Here is a 14,588-nt window from a genome sequence, read left to right as displayed (position 1 = left end):
TGCCTAATTGTCAGGCCACTGCAGTAGCCACGGCTGTCCCTGGCAAGTGAGGCTTCCTCGAGTCCAGGAACCTACTGCCAGCCGGGCCAGGGCAGCAGCCAGAGCTGGAGCGCTTCCAGGGGCTCGCGCGCCACTCGCCCCCCAACGGAGGCCCGGAAGGCGCAGTACGGCCCGCGCCCCGCCTCCGCCGGCGCCCCCTCGCGCCCCGGGTGGGCCCTGCAGGGCGGCGCGGCCCGGAGGCGGCGGGGAAGGCGGGGCGCCGAGGCCGGGCGGGCCGGGGCGGCGCCGAGCCGGGCCGGAGCAGGGCGCAGGGTGCTGGGCGGCCCGGCCGGGGTCGCGGGGGGAAGATGGCGAGCGTGGGGCTGCAGTTCCAGGCCAGCGCCGGGGACGCGGACCCCCAGAGCCGGCCCCTGCTGCTGTTGGGCCAGCTGCAACACCTGCACCGCGTGCCCTGGAGCCACGTCCGCGGGAAGCTGCAGCCCCGGGTCACCGAGGAGGTGAGCGGGCCGCGGCCGCCATGCGCCTGCCAAGCCCAGGCCCTGGGCCACGGGCCCCGCCTCGCCCGTGCGCCCCGCCGGGCCCAGAGCGCAGGCCTGCGACAGGCCTAGCCGTCTGTCCCCAAGGCCCTGGCTGCAGCGAGGCCCGGCCTGTGTCGCCGGCCTGCCCGGGCCGAGCCACCTGCTTCCGCGCCTCCGGGCCCGGCCCTGCAGAAGGCCCAGTGGCGGCTTTCCGCGTGGCCTCTGGCCTCGAGACCCGCTTCCATGGCTACTAGCCAGGGCCCAGGAGCCGGGCCTCCAAGTGTTTGAAGCAGAGGGTCCCTAGACAGGCCTTGCCAGCGCGAGGCGCAGTCCCACGAGGGTGGTAGGGTGCCAGAGAGCCACACATGCCTGGTGGCAGCGGCTAGGGTGCCTTAGACAAGCAGGCGTGGCCCGCGGGGCGCATCTAGCCACACAGGCAGCACACGTGTTGAAGCCCGGTCTGTCTCATATCTCCTTTCTAATCCAGCTCTGGCAGGCAGCTCTGGCCACGCTCAACCCCAACCCCACAGACAGCTGTCCTCTGTACCTGAACTGCGCCACAGTGGCAGCTCTGCCTTCTAGGGTGAGCCGGCATAACAGCCCGTCCGCAGCCCACTTCATCACCAGGCTCGTGAGAACCTGCCTGCCTCCTGGAACCCACCGGTGTATCCTGGTGAGTGCTGGGCCCGTGAGTGTATCCCAGCCCGTGGCCCACCTCAAGCACAGCAGGCTGGCCCGTGTGATCTCCCATTCTAACCCTTCAACCACCGAGTGATTTACACCGGATCGGTTTGCGTGACAAATCAGAGATGCCAGCCTAGATTTATTGAGGCCTGGGCTTATGTCTGTGCCCTGCTCATCTGTCTGGGAAAGAGTGGACAACATCTGGTGGCAGACATTTTTCTCACGCAGCCTCAGGTTACTGTGGGGCACAGCCGTCTGGGTTTGTAGAGCTGCTATTGGGAGAGTCCTGGTGGCATCCCTTTGTGGCTTCAGCCCCACCTTGCTTCTCTCTCACTACAGATGGTCTGCGAACAGACTGAGGTTTTTGCCTCTGCCTGTGCCTTGGCACGGGCCTTCCCACTCTTCACACACCGCTCAGGGGCGTCCCGGCGCGCAGAGAAGAGGACAGTCATTGTGGAGTTCTTCCTGGTGGGACAAGACAATGGCCCAGTGGAAGTGTCCACCTTGCAAGTGGGTGTCTAGAGGCAACATGCCTTCTGGGAGCGCAGGTGGAGAGCTCTTCCCTTCTCTCCCCCAGGGAAGGGCTACCGTGCTTTTCGGGAATCCCCAAAAAAGGGTCGTGTGTTGTATTTTCAGGTCTCTGTTCTGTGCAGCTGTGATTTGATTATGCATAGTTGTCCCCTTAAGTGGGGAGCACTTTTGTGTGTGACGGTGGGAGCACCTTTATGTGTTAGGTGGGGGAGCACCTTTATGTGTTTCGTCTCACTGGAGCCTCAGAGGAAACTCATGCAGGCTGAAAACCATTGCCAGCCTGTCAGGCAAGGGAGGTGCCTGACCTAGGTTGCCTTCCGCTGCCTTGACCCGGCTTCCACCCAGCAGCCAGAGACCAACTTCTCCCTCCACTTTGGCTTCAGGAAGGCTGTTGCTTGAGCCTCAAGCAAGCCCCCTACTTGAGGGCTTTGTCCTCTGTCTCCCCAATAGAGTTAAAAGGGGGCGGTCCTCCATGTCTGCCATCTCGTGTCAGCTCTCTGTTTTTTTAAAACAGTCTAGTTGCTTTGCTGGTTTTAACCCCCTTTCTCTTCCAACCCACCCAGATCTAGTTTGGGCCCCTTCTCTTTTTCTGAGGGCCACGATGTGTCCATCTCTCCTTGAAGCATACCCACCAATTCTCAAGCCTCTTGTCCCAACTGCCCTCCACCCTCTTACATTCTCTTCCCAAACTCTCTGGCCTTGGTGTCTTAACTCTGCAAGGTTTCCACTACTTGTGGCCTTCATCTGACAGTGGGCACTGAAGACCATATCTGCCTGCTAATTCTCGGGGGTCCCTGCTGGGCTTCCCCCTCACCTCCTGCCAGCCGCCAGCTTGGAAACCTGAGCGTAGCCCTCCGTTCTGTCCACATATGGCCAGCCCTGGCCACTTCTATCCCTTCTGCACAGCTTTCTGTCCTCCCAGGATGAATCCCTACAGCCTTGCACTAGCCGGACATGCTCACGTCTGGGCACTCTGTGGTGATAAGTGCTTCCTCTTTTTCCTCACCAGGGTATCCCCACGATCCCCACCCCTAGAGCTCTATCTGGGTCCTGTAGACTTTGTCCTTGTCTCTACTGACATCTCTCCCAGTTATCGGAGAGTCCGTCGCATTGCTATGTAGCAAGCCTCACATAAACCCATGAGGAAGAAGTGAGTGGATATTTCTTCTCTTGTCAGTGAGACCGAGGTTGAAATTCTCTTCACTCTCATCCTTTGCTTAGTGAGAAGTCGGTGGAGGGTCTGCGGGGTTAGACTGCCTCCCTTGAGGCCGGTCCTCGGCCCAACACACATCCCACGCAGGCCACCGGCTGCTGACAGGTGGCAGGGGCTCACAAGCACAGCTCATATCTGAGCTGTCAGCTCCCTGGTCTCCATGCAGAGCCTTCGAGGTTTAATTACCTGGGACAGGCAGCAGCTCTTGTGATGGTCAGACAGCGGGGGCGGTGGCCGGCTGGCAGAATCGACTTGCGCCTGCCCTCCTGACATACAAGTCCGGGGGAGGTGATGATGAACTGCAAGCTAAAGCCCCGCGCCCCCGCAAGCCCCTTAATATCTGTTTCTTCCGGCCAGCACAGAGGCACTGACGTAGCCAGTTATCCCTGGCTTCTGAGACTTTGGGCACATGATGGGATTAAATGGAGGTGGAGGTCTGCTCAAGTCAGCTATGAGGAAGGCCCTGTAGCAGAGAAAGATGGATAGGCAGGAGTCTAGGGCTGGGGTGGCTCTGCAGAGACCTGGAGCCACCTGTCTCTGGATACATCTAGCATCTACAGACCCAATTGGGCTGTCCCCAAGTTGTCCTTACCACAGAGCTAGGAGTCTGGTGGGGTCTGTTGTCTCAAGCTCCTGTCCTCTCCTGGGTCCTCTGAGGCTAATGAGCTCTCTAAGACAGAACATGGTCCCGTTCCTTCTACAGCAATGCCCTAGTAGACCATTCAGTGACCAGGAGGACAGGGTGACAGACCTCTGTTCCTCCAGAGGGCTCATGGAAAGCAACCTTCTCAACATTGTAGGTGATGTTTTGAGGGATCCTCAAAGCACTTGCTCCTTCCATACCCATACCTGTGAACAGCCTGAAGCATTCTTCTAGAGTGTTAGATCTTTGATGTCTGTGGTCCTCAGGGAACTGGATGGGATGGGGCGAGAACATCCCTTCCCACCCTGCCCACCTGTGGGCCCCAGCGATGAACTTGATTCTTCTTCTCTAGTGTTTAACCAATGCTACAGAAGGTGTCCGACTAGCAGCTCGCATTGTGGACACGCCATGCAATGAGATGAACACAGACGTCTTCCTTGAGGTTCGTGGCCTTATCCTGATAAGCTGAGGTGGGATGGTTTGCAGATCACAGAGACGGCAAGAAAGCCTTACGGTTTTTCTGTACCTTTTCTGGCCTGGAAGTCCCAAGGCTGTGTTCATCAAATCCTGGTGTCCGTTTTATTCCAGAAGATCAGCATCCTTAGCTGAGGGCATGGGTGGGATGGGTCCTCACTGAGACCAGCTGCAGGAAGCTGAGTTTGCAGGACCAGCCTTCCCCCCTGCCCCCGGGCTTAATCATGGGAGGCACAGCCACTGGCCCCAAGGTAGTTCCTTTCCCACCATGAAGCCATGGATAGACTCATCTTTGGCGTGAAGCCCAGCCTCGCCTTGAGTCAAGCCTTTTTCACGTGTCTCGTGCTGTTGATTTTTCCATGAATCTGTCCAGGAGATTATCCAAGTTGGAAAGGAGCTGGGTATCACCCCCACCATCATCCGCGATGAGCAGCTAAAGACCAAAGGATTTGGAGGTGTGTAGAGCTTCCTCCCCGCCACAGTTCTCACTGTCAGGAGCGGCAGGGGGAACCCGAGCGGCAGGGGGAGCTTTGGGAGCGTTTGGCACAGGGTCCTCAGTCTCGTCCTGCTGGGGATGTGAAGGGAATGGAATCAGCCTGGGTCCCAGGCCAAGACCAGAGCTTAGGAGACAGAGCATCCCTGGGGGAGGCAGGGGCAGCCTTCCAGGTTCTGCTGCTGATCCTGGGAGTCACTGGACCCACCTCCTTCCCGTCTTCTGTCTCTGGCCTCCCATGCGCTTGCTCAGAGCCAGCTCAGTGAGACCTTCCATTCCTCGATTGCACATGTTCATGGCCACTTTCAGGGTCCCAGTGGATAGTGTTCTCATACCGAACATGTTTCCTGTAACAGTCATGCAGTGGGGGCTGTCCTGGCCTACATGTCTCTCGTAAAGCTACCTCCTTCCCTGATCTCTACATAACTAGGAATTAGAGGGGGAAGCTGGGCTGTCTCGGGCGCTTTCTAGACTGAGCAGGCAAAGGTCACTGCCGCAGTTTTCAGTGATTACGAAATAAGTTCCTTCCAAGGTTCTGGGCTCAGGCAACAGCACTCTCTGTCTTACACCCCTCTGCTGACTTGGGCTTTCACCTGCCACAGCAGTGTGAAGACTGGTGGAGGAAGCTTGTGTAGGCTGCTGCCTGGCCTTGGGGCTGGGGACGGGGGTAATCCTGCTCAGACTGGGTCCCTCCAGTGGGTCCTCTCCAAAAGACAACTCAATGGTATGTGGCCAATGTCCACCTCAGAGTAAGGTGTCTGAGGACAGAGTTGGGAAGCATGACTAAGCAAGATGTTCATCTAGTCTTCAGAAGGCCGTGTCACTTGTGCCAAGTCCTTTTATAGATAAGACCCTCGCAGGAGCTCCTCGATTAAGGGAAGGAGAATTATGGGAAGGGCACTTTCATCACTGTATCCCTGGAACAGCTGTCAGAGCCATGCCAACCCCCTACACACTAACCAGAAAAACACGCCATGGCAGCGGCCATTTTTGTTGGGGCGTTTCTCTGAGGAGGTGGCAGTCCTGGGCAGGATGAGTAGAGTTTGTCAGACAAGCATTTTCTCCCTCCTCGTGGTTGGGCAGGGCACCTTGATGCATGCATAGCGTCTGTGCTCAGGCAGGCACCTCTTTCTTTGGGAAGATGGAGCATGTAAGCAAAAAGGGAGGGAAGTGATGGGACAAAGGCCATGGGAGCTGCAGGAGAAGGAAGGCTCTGAGCTAAGGGCAGGGGCCTCTTGTGGGCGGGAGAGGCCTTGAAGCATCGTCCACTAATTGCTTCACTGGGTAAGACCTCCTCTGTTCCCCATAGGCACCGTGCCATATTTTTTCCCCTCAGCGAGTTTTGTTGCCTAACAATTCTTTGCAGTCATAGATGTTGGAATGGATCTGTGTTCTCCCATCCCACACTGGCTCCTAGCAGGAGTGGGAAGGGAGATCTATTGAGGTTGCTATGCAGGAGAGGTGTGGGCCAGCACCAGAGTCTACAGGGCCTCTGGACGTCTCCCCCAGTGCGATGGGCACCTCACTTCTTCCTTTTCCCTACACAGGAATCTACGGGGTTGGCAAAGCTGCCCTCCACCCACCCGCTCTGGCCGTCCTTAGCCACACCCCTGATGGGGCCACACAGACCATTGCCTGGGTGGGCAAGGGCATCGTCTATGACACCGGCGGTCTCAGCATCAAAGGAAAGGTAAGATGTGGTTTTTAGGGTGCAATTCAGACTGGCACGTTCAAGTACCTAGTGCATTTAGTATCAGGAGTGGGCGATTGTTTTATTTAAAATCCTTCCTCTTCTACCCAACACAATTATTTTCAGGACTACTCAGGAAATGGAACTAATAATACAAGTTTAAAAATAACCCCAATAGCAAATAATTCTCTTTTATTGAATTCCACACATATTATCTTGCCAGTTGAAAATTTAGAAAAGAAAAATATTCCAATCCAAATAAAGAGAGCAGCAGCATATTAACACTTCAGATCTCATTAGTGTGTTTTAATAGGGAAAAGACCCACGAAATAAGTGTCCATCTCTGTCTCTGCTAATTGCTGATGGATTATAGCATTAAAGAAGTTTGCCTGGGTCTCTCATCCTGTGAATTCAAATTTATTCACCCTTCTGCACATTTCTGTGTTGGGTACACATGGGAACCAGGGTTGTTCTTCTGCTCCTACGCAGAACCCCAGTCCACCATTCCTTTAACTTTAGGGGTTTCTGTCACCCTAGGCAACTGATGATACCAGAGGCTCCCAGGGCAGGGGGTGGGGGGCGAGGTTTACAGAGAACAACAAAACAGTGGGTGCCATGATCAGTCTCCACTCCTGTCCTGGGCTCCTGATGGCTCATTTGAAGCATAGATGCCCCAGCCTGCAACCTTGCCCCAGTAGCCTTTGCGAGTGGGTACGGGCTTTGAGTGATTGTTCTGATACGGAGCCCGAGGCAGTTAAGTGGGCCGCCCTGAGCCTTGGGTGTCTGTTTTGTACATGATGGGTGGATCTCCTGGAGGCAGTCAGCACCCAGAGCCATGCATAAGCAGTAATTTGGTGCACTTCCTCATACCAGAAACCTCACATTCCTTTGTCACCATTAGCTCATCAGAGAAGCCCTGGAGCACAGGGAGGCTGTCAAGTGGCATACACAAGTTTCTCAAAGTTCCGCCTTGTGTTGCAGAGCTCACGTTAGTGCTGGTGATGCGTGCTGCCCTGTGCTCTCCCAGGGAGGCTTGCCCTGTTATTACCATGTCGATGCCTCATCTAGAAACTATCTCTTGCCTCTGCCTCAGGCAGTGGCTGTTTGGGTCTGTCACTCTCGTGGCTGCCCTGTGCTCCGGCTGACCTGGAAGAGGCAGCTGAGGCGTGTCCCTCATACAATAGGGACAGTGACTCACACTCCAGTGGCGGTCTTTTTTTTTGTTTTGTTTTTTAATCTATTTTATTTTATGTGTTTTGCCTGCAAGTATGCACCACACGCAAGCCGGCGGGCGGTTGTGAGAGCATGGGGGTACTAGGAACTGAATTCAGGCCACTCAGCGAGCGTTCTTGGCCACTAAGCCATCTCTCCAGCCCCAGGAGAGTTTTTAAACTTTACGAATTTCAAACTTAGCATTACTGCTTCATGGAGGGGCTTCTGCAAGTGAGGTCACCATGACTTGGTCTCCCAAGAGGGCAACAAGAAGGACCCAGTGGCTCTTGGCTCACGGAGAGGCCACAGCTTTGACACTTTGCGTAGCTGTGCCTTTTGTGTGTGAGTCAGCGTGACCAGGGCAGATGGCACCTTAGTATTGAGAACCTTTCCCTTTATAATAACAGAAGAAACTCGGGAGAGTCAGGAGACCTCACGTAAGCAGCTGAGCTTGGCACTTTGCTTGGCAGGTAACACCTGTGCTAGGGTACACTGTGTTCCATGAACAGCTGTCAGAGGCATTTTCGGGGTGGGTCATTTCGAAATGGTTTTTTGCTAGGCCCAGGGCTCCATTTCTTCATTTCAGTGGGCCTGCGTGTTCTCTCCGAGTAGGTCAGAAAGATGGCTTCTTTTCAGTCATGAGAGATGGATCCTTTATAGTTGATGTTTTTATAAAAGCAGCCCTTCGTACATCCAAAAAACCCCCCCAAAAAACCTGTCAGCTAAAATTCAAGGCCCCTGAGATACAAAAGGGTCTCTAAAATGACTGTACATTTCAAGCTCAGATTCTTTCTCCTGAGGACTTGTTTTTATTTAAAGTACAAACCTGTCACTCTGAGCTGGAGGCCGACGCGACGCAGCCGTGTCACAGCATAATAGTTCACAGAAGCTGGCTTTTGCATTTAGTGGCAGGGGTCTTCAGCTGCACGTGGTAGAGTAGAGATGCCCCCTACTGATGGTTGGATGTCAGTGGCGTAAGGGATAAGCAAGGTCTCTCTGCAGTCTTATAGGAATTGCTAGGCCGGGAGAGGGGCAGGCACAGAGCCGAGCCTCCCCAGAAAAGCTACAGGGATGGACAAAAGAAAGCCAGTGACGGTGTCTTCAAGTGGCCACTGCAGGAGTAGACGGAAGACAGGCTGGAATGAGTGTGAGCACCTGTGGCAGGGTCAGAAACTGGAGGGGCTAGGGCACAGGGCTCTTCCTTGGAGGAGAAGTGGACGGGACGCTGTGTATATTGTACCCTCGCTGCGGCTGGATATAGACCAAGAGTGAGGCCGTCAGCACACTGTTGTGTCTGACTGTAGTCGGACTGAACTGCTAGAAGCCAGAGCCACACACAGGCTGGCTGCCAACTGTGCTCAGGGAGAATGGGATAGGCATGAGCCTGGGGTTACCCTGTCCCCCTCAGAGGAGACACAAAAGAAACCCATGCAAAATGTAGAACACAGGCAAAATGGCCAATTGGCAAATACTTTACCTCCTGGGTCCCACGTCTGAGGAGGAAGCCATCGTTCTGACAGCCACTGGAAATTCCTAGCCAAGCCTCCTGAGGTGCTGGCTGAGTGACGCCACATGAGCCTTGGTTTCTGTGGAGTCAGGGTACAGAAGAGGGCAGAGACCATGAGAGTAGACTCCTAAGCTGGCCTGGGATCCAGGGCTCTGTGGGAGAACCCAGTCATGGTGAGTCTGGCCACTGTAGCTTCCTGGTCTCCCTCTACCATATCATTTATTGCTTGGTAGCCCCAAAACTCTACAAACAAGAGTTATATCTCCGCCATTTCTGCTGTTCCTTCTTCTTGCTTTAGTAGAAGCCCCCTTTGGCCAGTCAGTTTCATGAACTGTAGGGGTGCTCAGGGAGCCCTGTGAAAGGTGGGGTCCTGGTGTGCCATGCAAGGTTGGACGCTTAGAGGCTGCTGTCAGCCATGCTCCATGCTCATATGACTTATGTGACTTGTACCCTCACTTCCGGTCCTTTTGTGTGACTACAGACCACTATGCCAGGGATGAAGCGAGACTGTGGGGGTGCGGCAGCCATCCTGGGAGCCTTCAGAGCCGCCATCAAGCAGGTGAGGGCGCGAGTTCTGGTTTCTCTACCTCAGGACTGCACAGCCCGGCAGTGGAGCTTAGCAAGCTTATTGGGTAAGAAAGGCTGACTCGGGGTGCTTGCTGAAGGTTCTCTGAAGGAAGCAGCCATGGGCACACGTGTTTGCAGAAGGCCTTTACTCCTGTTGCCCTGCCATCTAAGACATGCTGGCAAGGAAATGTCCAGCAGGTCGGTTCTTCTGGACGCCCCTCCAGCTGGTGCTGGGGTACCCAGTGATGGGCATGAGGGGTGGTGGATCCAGGAGGCCACAGCCAGTCACACACACACACCACACATGAGACACTTGAGTGTCACAGCCATGCTGTAGGGGTCACACTGAAGGAATACAGAGGTGGAAAGACTCTTTCTTGTCATGGGGGCTGGGATTGCTACCTGTAGGAAGAACCGGGTCACAGGACCCAGGAAGTGACGTGATGTGTGGTAAAATTTTGGGTAAGAATGATGGTCAGGAGGCTGAGGCAGGAGGATTGCCTCAAATGTAAAGTTTTCATATGTTGTGTAGTGAGATCTGCTGCATGGTCTGGCCTATGGAGGGCTTTTCCCCTCCTAAAAGGGGTCTTGCCAAATTGCACCTTCACTTCCTGTCTACTGCTGTCTACGGGTCTGAGAGCACCTGGCTTTCTCCTTCACTCCCCCCAGAATTCCCAGTCTATAATGGGACCTCTCACTTGCCTCCCCTCTCAGGGTTTCAAAGATAACCTCCATGCTGTGTTCTGCTTGGCCGAGAATGCAGTCGGACCCAATGCCACCAGGCCGGATGACATTCACCTGCTGTACTCAGGAAAGTAAGGCCCCCTCTCACGTTGCACTGTCGTTTAGACTTGTAGAGTCCCACCCTGCCTCCTGAGGTACCTCCTAAGGGATGAGGTGTCTCATAGTCCTGGGAGGGCACGTGCCATGGAGATAGAGGAGCAGCAGAGACAGTGTTCCCCGCTACAAAGAGAGGTCACCGATGCTCAGTTGAAGCTGTATTCCTGAACTGGGTCTGTGCCTTGCCCAGGACTGTAGAGATCAACAACACGGATGCTGAGGGCAGGCTGGTGCTGGCAGATGGGGTGTCTTATGCTTGCAAAGACCTGGGTGCTGATATCATCGTGGACATGGCCACCCTGACAGGGGCACAAGTGAGTACCACACTTCACCTCTTGGCTGCAGCTCCCCAGAAGCCTGAACCCTCGTTGGCAGGTGAGCAGGTGCCGCTGTCATTCTGGAGGCAAGGTAGCTCCCCTCCTGCGGTTGGACCGGAACCCATGCCCCGCCCACTTGTTGTCCAAGCCTCCTCTTTACGCCTCTTCTCCCTCTCCCTCTATGTATTTCCCGTCTGCCGTTTGCCTACTGCTCTGCTTGCTCTCCGTTGAGTTCTCTGCCGTCTTCCCTGGTATGGTTGCTTCCCTTGTGTCCTTTGCCTAGGGCATTGCCACAGGGAAGTACCATGCAGCCGTGCTCACCAACAGCGCCGAGTGGGAGGCGGCCTGCGTGAAGGCTGGCCGGAAGTGCGGGGACCTGGTCCACCCGATAGTCTACTGCCCTGAGCTGCACTTCAGCGAATTCACCTCGGCTGTGGCTGACATGAAGAACTCCGTGGCGGTAGGTGTGGGGCCTGTGCTGAGGGGTGCAGCCGGGGCCCTAAGGAGTATGTGAGCGAGAAGACCAGTGCTCCCAAGCACCAGACGCGGTACAGAGTCCGACGTCACTGAGCATGCTCCCTGACCAGGCCCACAGGCAGCAGGGTCGGATTCATTTGCCTCTTGAGGTCCTTTGGGGTGTTCCCTGCCCTGGGGGGAGGGAGATGCCCTGTTCTAGGTCAGAGCCCACTTCAGCCATCTGGTTCACCAAATAACTTCCGTGTATAGCTGATGGATAAGGATTGGTTAGAGAGAACCTTCCAGACTTCTCCCACTGCTGGGGAAAGGGTGTCACCAAATGTCCTCTTGTCCCCAGGACCGAGACAACAGCCCCAGCTCCTGTGCTGGCCTCTTCATTGCTTCACACATCGGATTTGACTGGCCCGGGGTCTGGGTCCACCTGGACATCGCTGCTCCAGTGCATGCTGTGAGTGCCTCAGGGCTCCTCCTCTTCCCTCCAGACACATCTTCACTTCCGCCTCATGGCCTGGGCCACTCCCTCCCTCCTGCCCTGTTCTTGCAGAGCTCCTCAGAGCCGCTGCTGAGTTCCTCAGTAAGGTTCGGTGTTCTGTGTCAGATTATCTGTGGCCCAGCCTCCAGCCAGCTGCAGTCCCTCTGACCTCTGACCTCTGGCCTCCTCATCCCTGGGAACAGAGTAGCTGCTGTGTGCTGTCCTCCCAGCCAGCCTCGCCTATGCTTAATAGGAGGCCCAGACCATGTCCACCCCGAGCTGCAGCTATTAGTTAGACTGCGTCCACCACCCAGTCACCTTGCTGGCCCCGAGCATGTCAGGACATCTGCAGGGAGGTCCTGAGACACAGCCTTGTGTCCCAGGACCTCCATGTGGAGAAGGAGGGATTAGAAGCCTGGAGAGCCCCTTTTACAGAGCCGCTCCTCTGGCTTAGACCTTTCCACCATCCCTGTCCTGTCCACAGGGCGAGCGAGCCACAGGCTTTGGGGTGGCTCTCCTACTGGCTCTTTTTGGCCGTGCCTCCGAGGACCCGCTGCTGAACCTGGTATCCCCGCTGGACTGTGAGGTGGATGCCCAGGAAGGCGACAACATGGGGCGTGACTCCAAGAGACGGAGGCTTGTGTGAGGGCTACTTCCCAGCTGGTGACACAGGGCTCCTTACCTCATTTTGCACTGACTGATTTTAAGCAATTGAAAGATTAACTAACTCTTAAGATGAGTTTGGCTTCTCCTTCTGTGCCCAGTGGTGACAGGAGTGAGCCATTCTTCTCTTAGAAGCAGCTTAGGGGCTCGGTGGGGTCTGGAGAAAATTGTCACAGACCCCATAGGTCTGCATCTGTAAGCTCTGTCCCTTGTCCTCCACCCTGGTCTTTAGAGCCACCTCAGGTCACCCTCTGTGGTGAGTGCACTTCCTGACCCAGGCCCTTGCTCAAGCTGGGGCTCCCTGGGGTGTCCAGCCAGCCCTGGGTAGATGTGACTGGCTGTTAGGGATCCCATTCTGTGAAGCAGGAGACCCTCACAGCTCCCACCAACCCCCAGTTCACTTGAAGTTGAATTAAATATGGCCACAACATAACCTTGTCTATGCTCACTTTTTTTCTCAACTTCTTTGTCTTACAACTCACCTAGAGCCTGTCTGAGGCCGAGGTACAGAACCACTCCACCCAGCAGCCCTGGCCTGAGATGGCCAGTGGAACTGGTTTTACAGCCCAGAGCCATGGAGTCTGGGGCCCGAGGACAGCAGGCAGCCCTCAGGCCCAGGCCTCTTTTCCAGTTTTCAATCTCCACACACTGCGGGGGCTTCTGAGAGGCTCCGTTCATATTGGGGTAGACTTGGCTTTCCTCAACTCTGAACTTGAATCTCACAGTTCCTACCAGAGAAGTCCTAGGGCATAAGGGCCTGATTTGGAAACCACCTGTGATTCCTGGGAGCCCAGCCAGGATTCAGGGTCTGAAACAGCACACCTAGGCTACAGGGAAGGGACAGGGGCAGGTCTCATAGTGTCTGGAGATACACTGACTCTCCATGTTAGACAAAACCCACCTGCTCTCTGTCTTCCAACACAGTACATCCCATTGTGACTGCCTGAGAGATCAGGACTAGGCCCCAGTGAGTAGGGAGTCGCTCCCTACACCTTCTGTGATGGGTAGCAAGGCAAGGGCCTGCCTGCAGATGTGCAGAGTGTGTGCCCTGAAATGCTGTACCAGTTCACTGACAAACCTCAGCCTAAGCCCTCACTCGCACCCCACCCCTGGATTCCACTTCTCTCCAGCCCTGGAAAGAAGGTATCTGTTGCTGGGTCTGATACCATGCAAATGTTTAATAATCGTCGACTCTGTACAACCCCAGGCGGACCTGAAAAGTCAAAAGCCAACTCTTAGGTTCCAGCCCTATCTGAGAAACCTTGCTTGACAGTCAATAGCTGTTATGGGCAGTGGCCAAATGACTGGGGAGCTGCGGGCTTCTGTGTAGGGGGAGGCATGGCCGTGCTGGAGGGCAGGGGCCTCCATGGGTCATTAGTCCACTTAATTGCTTGCAGTAGCAGCTTTCAACACCTCCCTGAGACACCCCAGAGGAGGAAAGTGTCACCAAGGTGGTCTGGTTCATTCTCTAGGGCATCTGGCACCATCCCCATCCCACCCCATGCCAGGGAGCTGTGCCCATGTGGACACAGGAAGCAGGGGTCACAGAGCATCAGGGGAACTGAGTCTCCCTTGTATGAGTACAAAGGCAGCCACAGCGGTAGGGACCCAGCTGGGGATCAGCTGCAGCCGCAGGGCCTGGCTGGCATGTCCAGTGTTGGGGCTTCTGGGGGTGAGCCAAAGGCTCTGCTTTCCAAAGGTCAAAGGGCTTAAGGGTACAACTGCTTCCCCAAGCTCTGCTGGAGTCCCAGCAGGAGTCACAGGGTTGCAAGATCTCGATTGTGGCAGATGGACAGTCTTGGAGTCAGGTCAGCCTAGGCTCTGGAGAGCTGCACAGAAATGTGGCTTGCCCAGTATATGAGGAAGGTGTGCAGAGGCAACTGGACCACTATCATCATGAAGATGATGTCCATTTTAACTGTCAACTTGACATAACCTAGAATCACCCAGGAAGGATCTCAATGAGGGATTGTCTACACTGAGTCGGCTTATAGGCATGTATTTGATGCATTGTCAGTTTTGTTCAATTTTGTGGGGAAGACACAGCCCACCATGGGCGGCACCATTTCCTAGGCAGGATTGATTCTGAATGAGCTAGACTGCGGTCATCTTCACCATGACCACAGTGGATGACCACCTGGCATGCTCAAGGAAGGAGTAGAACCTTCAGCTTCCATGCTGGGAGCTGTCCAGCTTCCCCCCTGACTAGGAGACACACAGAAGGAAGACCTACTCTCTGTATTAACATAAGGAGCCCTAGACAGGACCATCATTAAGAACCCATGCA

General features: G+C 55.2%; 1 protein-coding gene across 1 annotated transcript; it reads left to right on the top strand.

Annotated features, from left to right (window-relative positions):
* Positions 1-264: 264 nt before the first annotated feature.
* Npepl1 (aminopeptidase like 1) lies at positions 265-12,734 on the top strand. Its single transcript, XM_021153411.2, has 12 exons — positions 265-497; positions 1,006-1,191; positions 1,542-1,712; positions 3,942-4,031; positions 4,437-4,518; positions 6,104-6,246; positions 9,447-9,524; positions 10,247-10,347; positions 10,563-10,686; positions 10,973-11,149; positions 11,504-11,614; positions 12,123-12,734. The coding sequence occupies exons 1-12, from the start codon at positions 348-350 to the stop codon at positions 12,282-12,284; spliced, it is 1,575 nt and encodes a 524-aa protein (XP_021009070.1). The 5' UTR covers positions 265-347; the 3' UTR covers positions 12,285-12,734.
* The last annotated feature ends 1,854 nt before the right edge of the window (positions 12,735-14,588 follow it).

The sequence above is a fragment of the Mus caroli genome, unplaced genomic scaffold (genome assembly GCF_978045245.1).
Source record: "Mus caroli unplaced genomic scaffold, Mus_caroli_1 scaffold_2, whole genome shotgun sequence".
Taxonomy (NCBI): Eukaryota; Metazoa; Chordata; class Mammalia; order Rodentia; family Muridae; genus Mus; species Mus caroli.
Note: the sequence above shows the minus strand (reverse complement) of the source record. Positions and strands in the feature narration are given on the sequence as shown.

What these genes read in the sequence shown, in the direction of transcription:
- Npepl1 (XM_021153411.2), top strand. Translation starts at nt 348, where the DNA reads ATGGCGAGCGTGGGGCTGCAGTTCCAGGCCAGCGCCGGGGACGCGGAC. An exon ending in CACCTGCTGTACTCAGGAAA is followed by an intron (nt 10,348 to 10,562) that starts GTAAGGCCCCCT and finishes TGCCTTGCCCAG; the next exon opens with GACTGTAGAGATCAACAACA. An exon ending in CCACCCTGACAGGGGCACAA is followed by an intron (nt 10,687 to 10,972) that starts GTGAGTACCACA and finishes TCCTTTGCCTAG; the next exon opens with GGCATTGCCACAGGGAAGTA.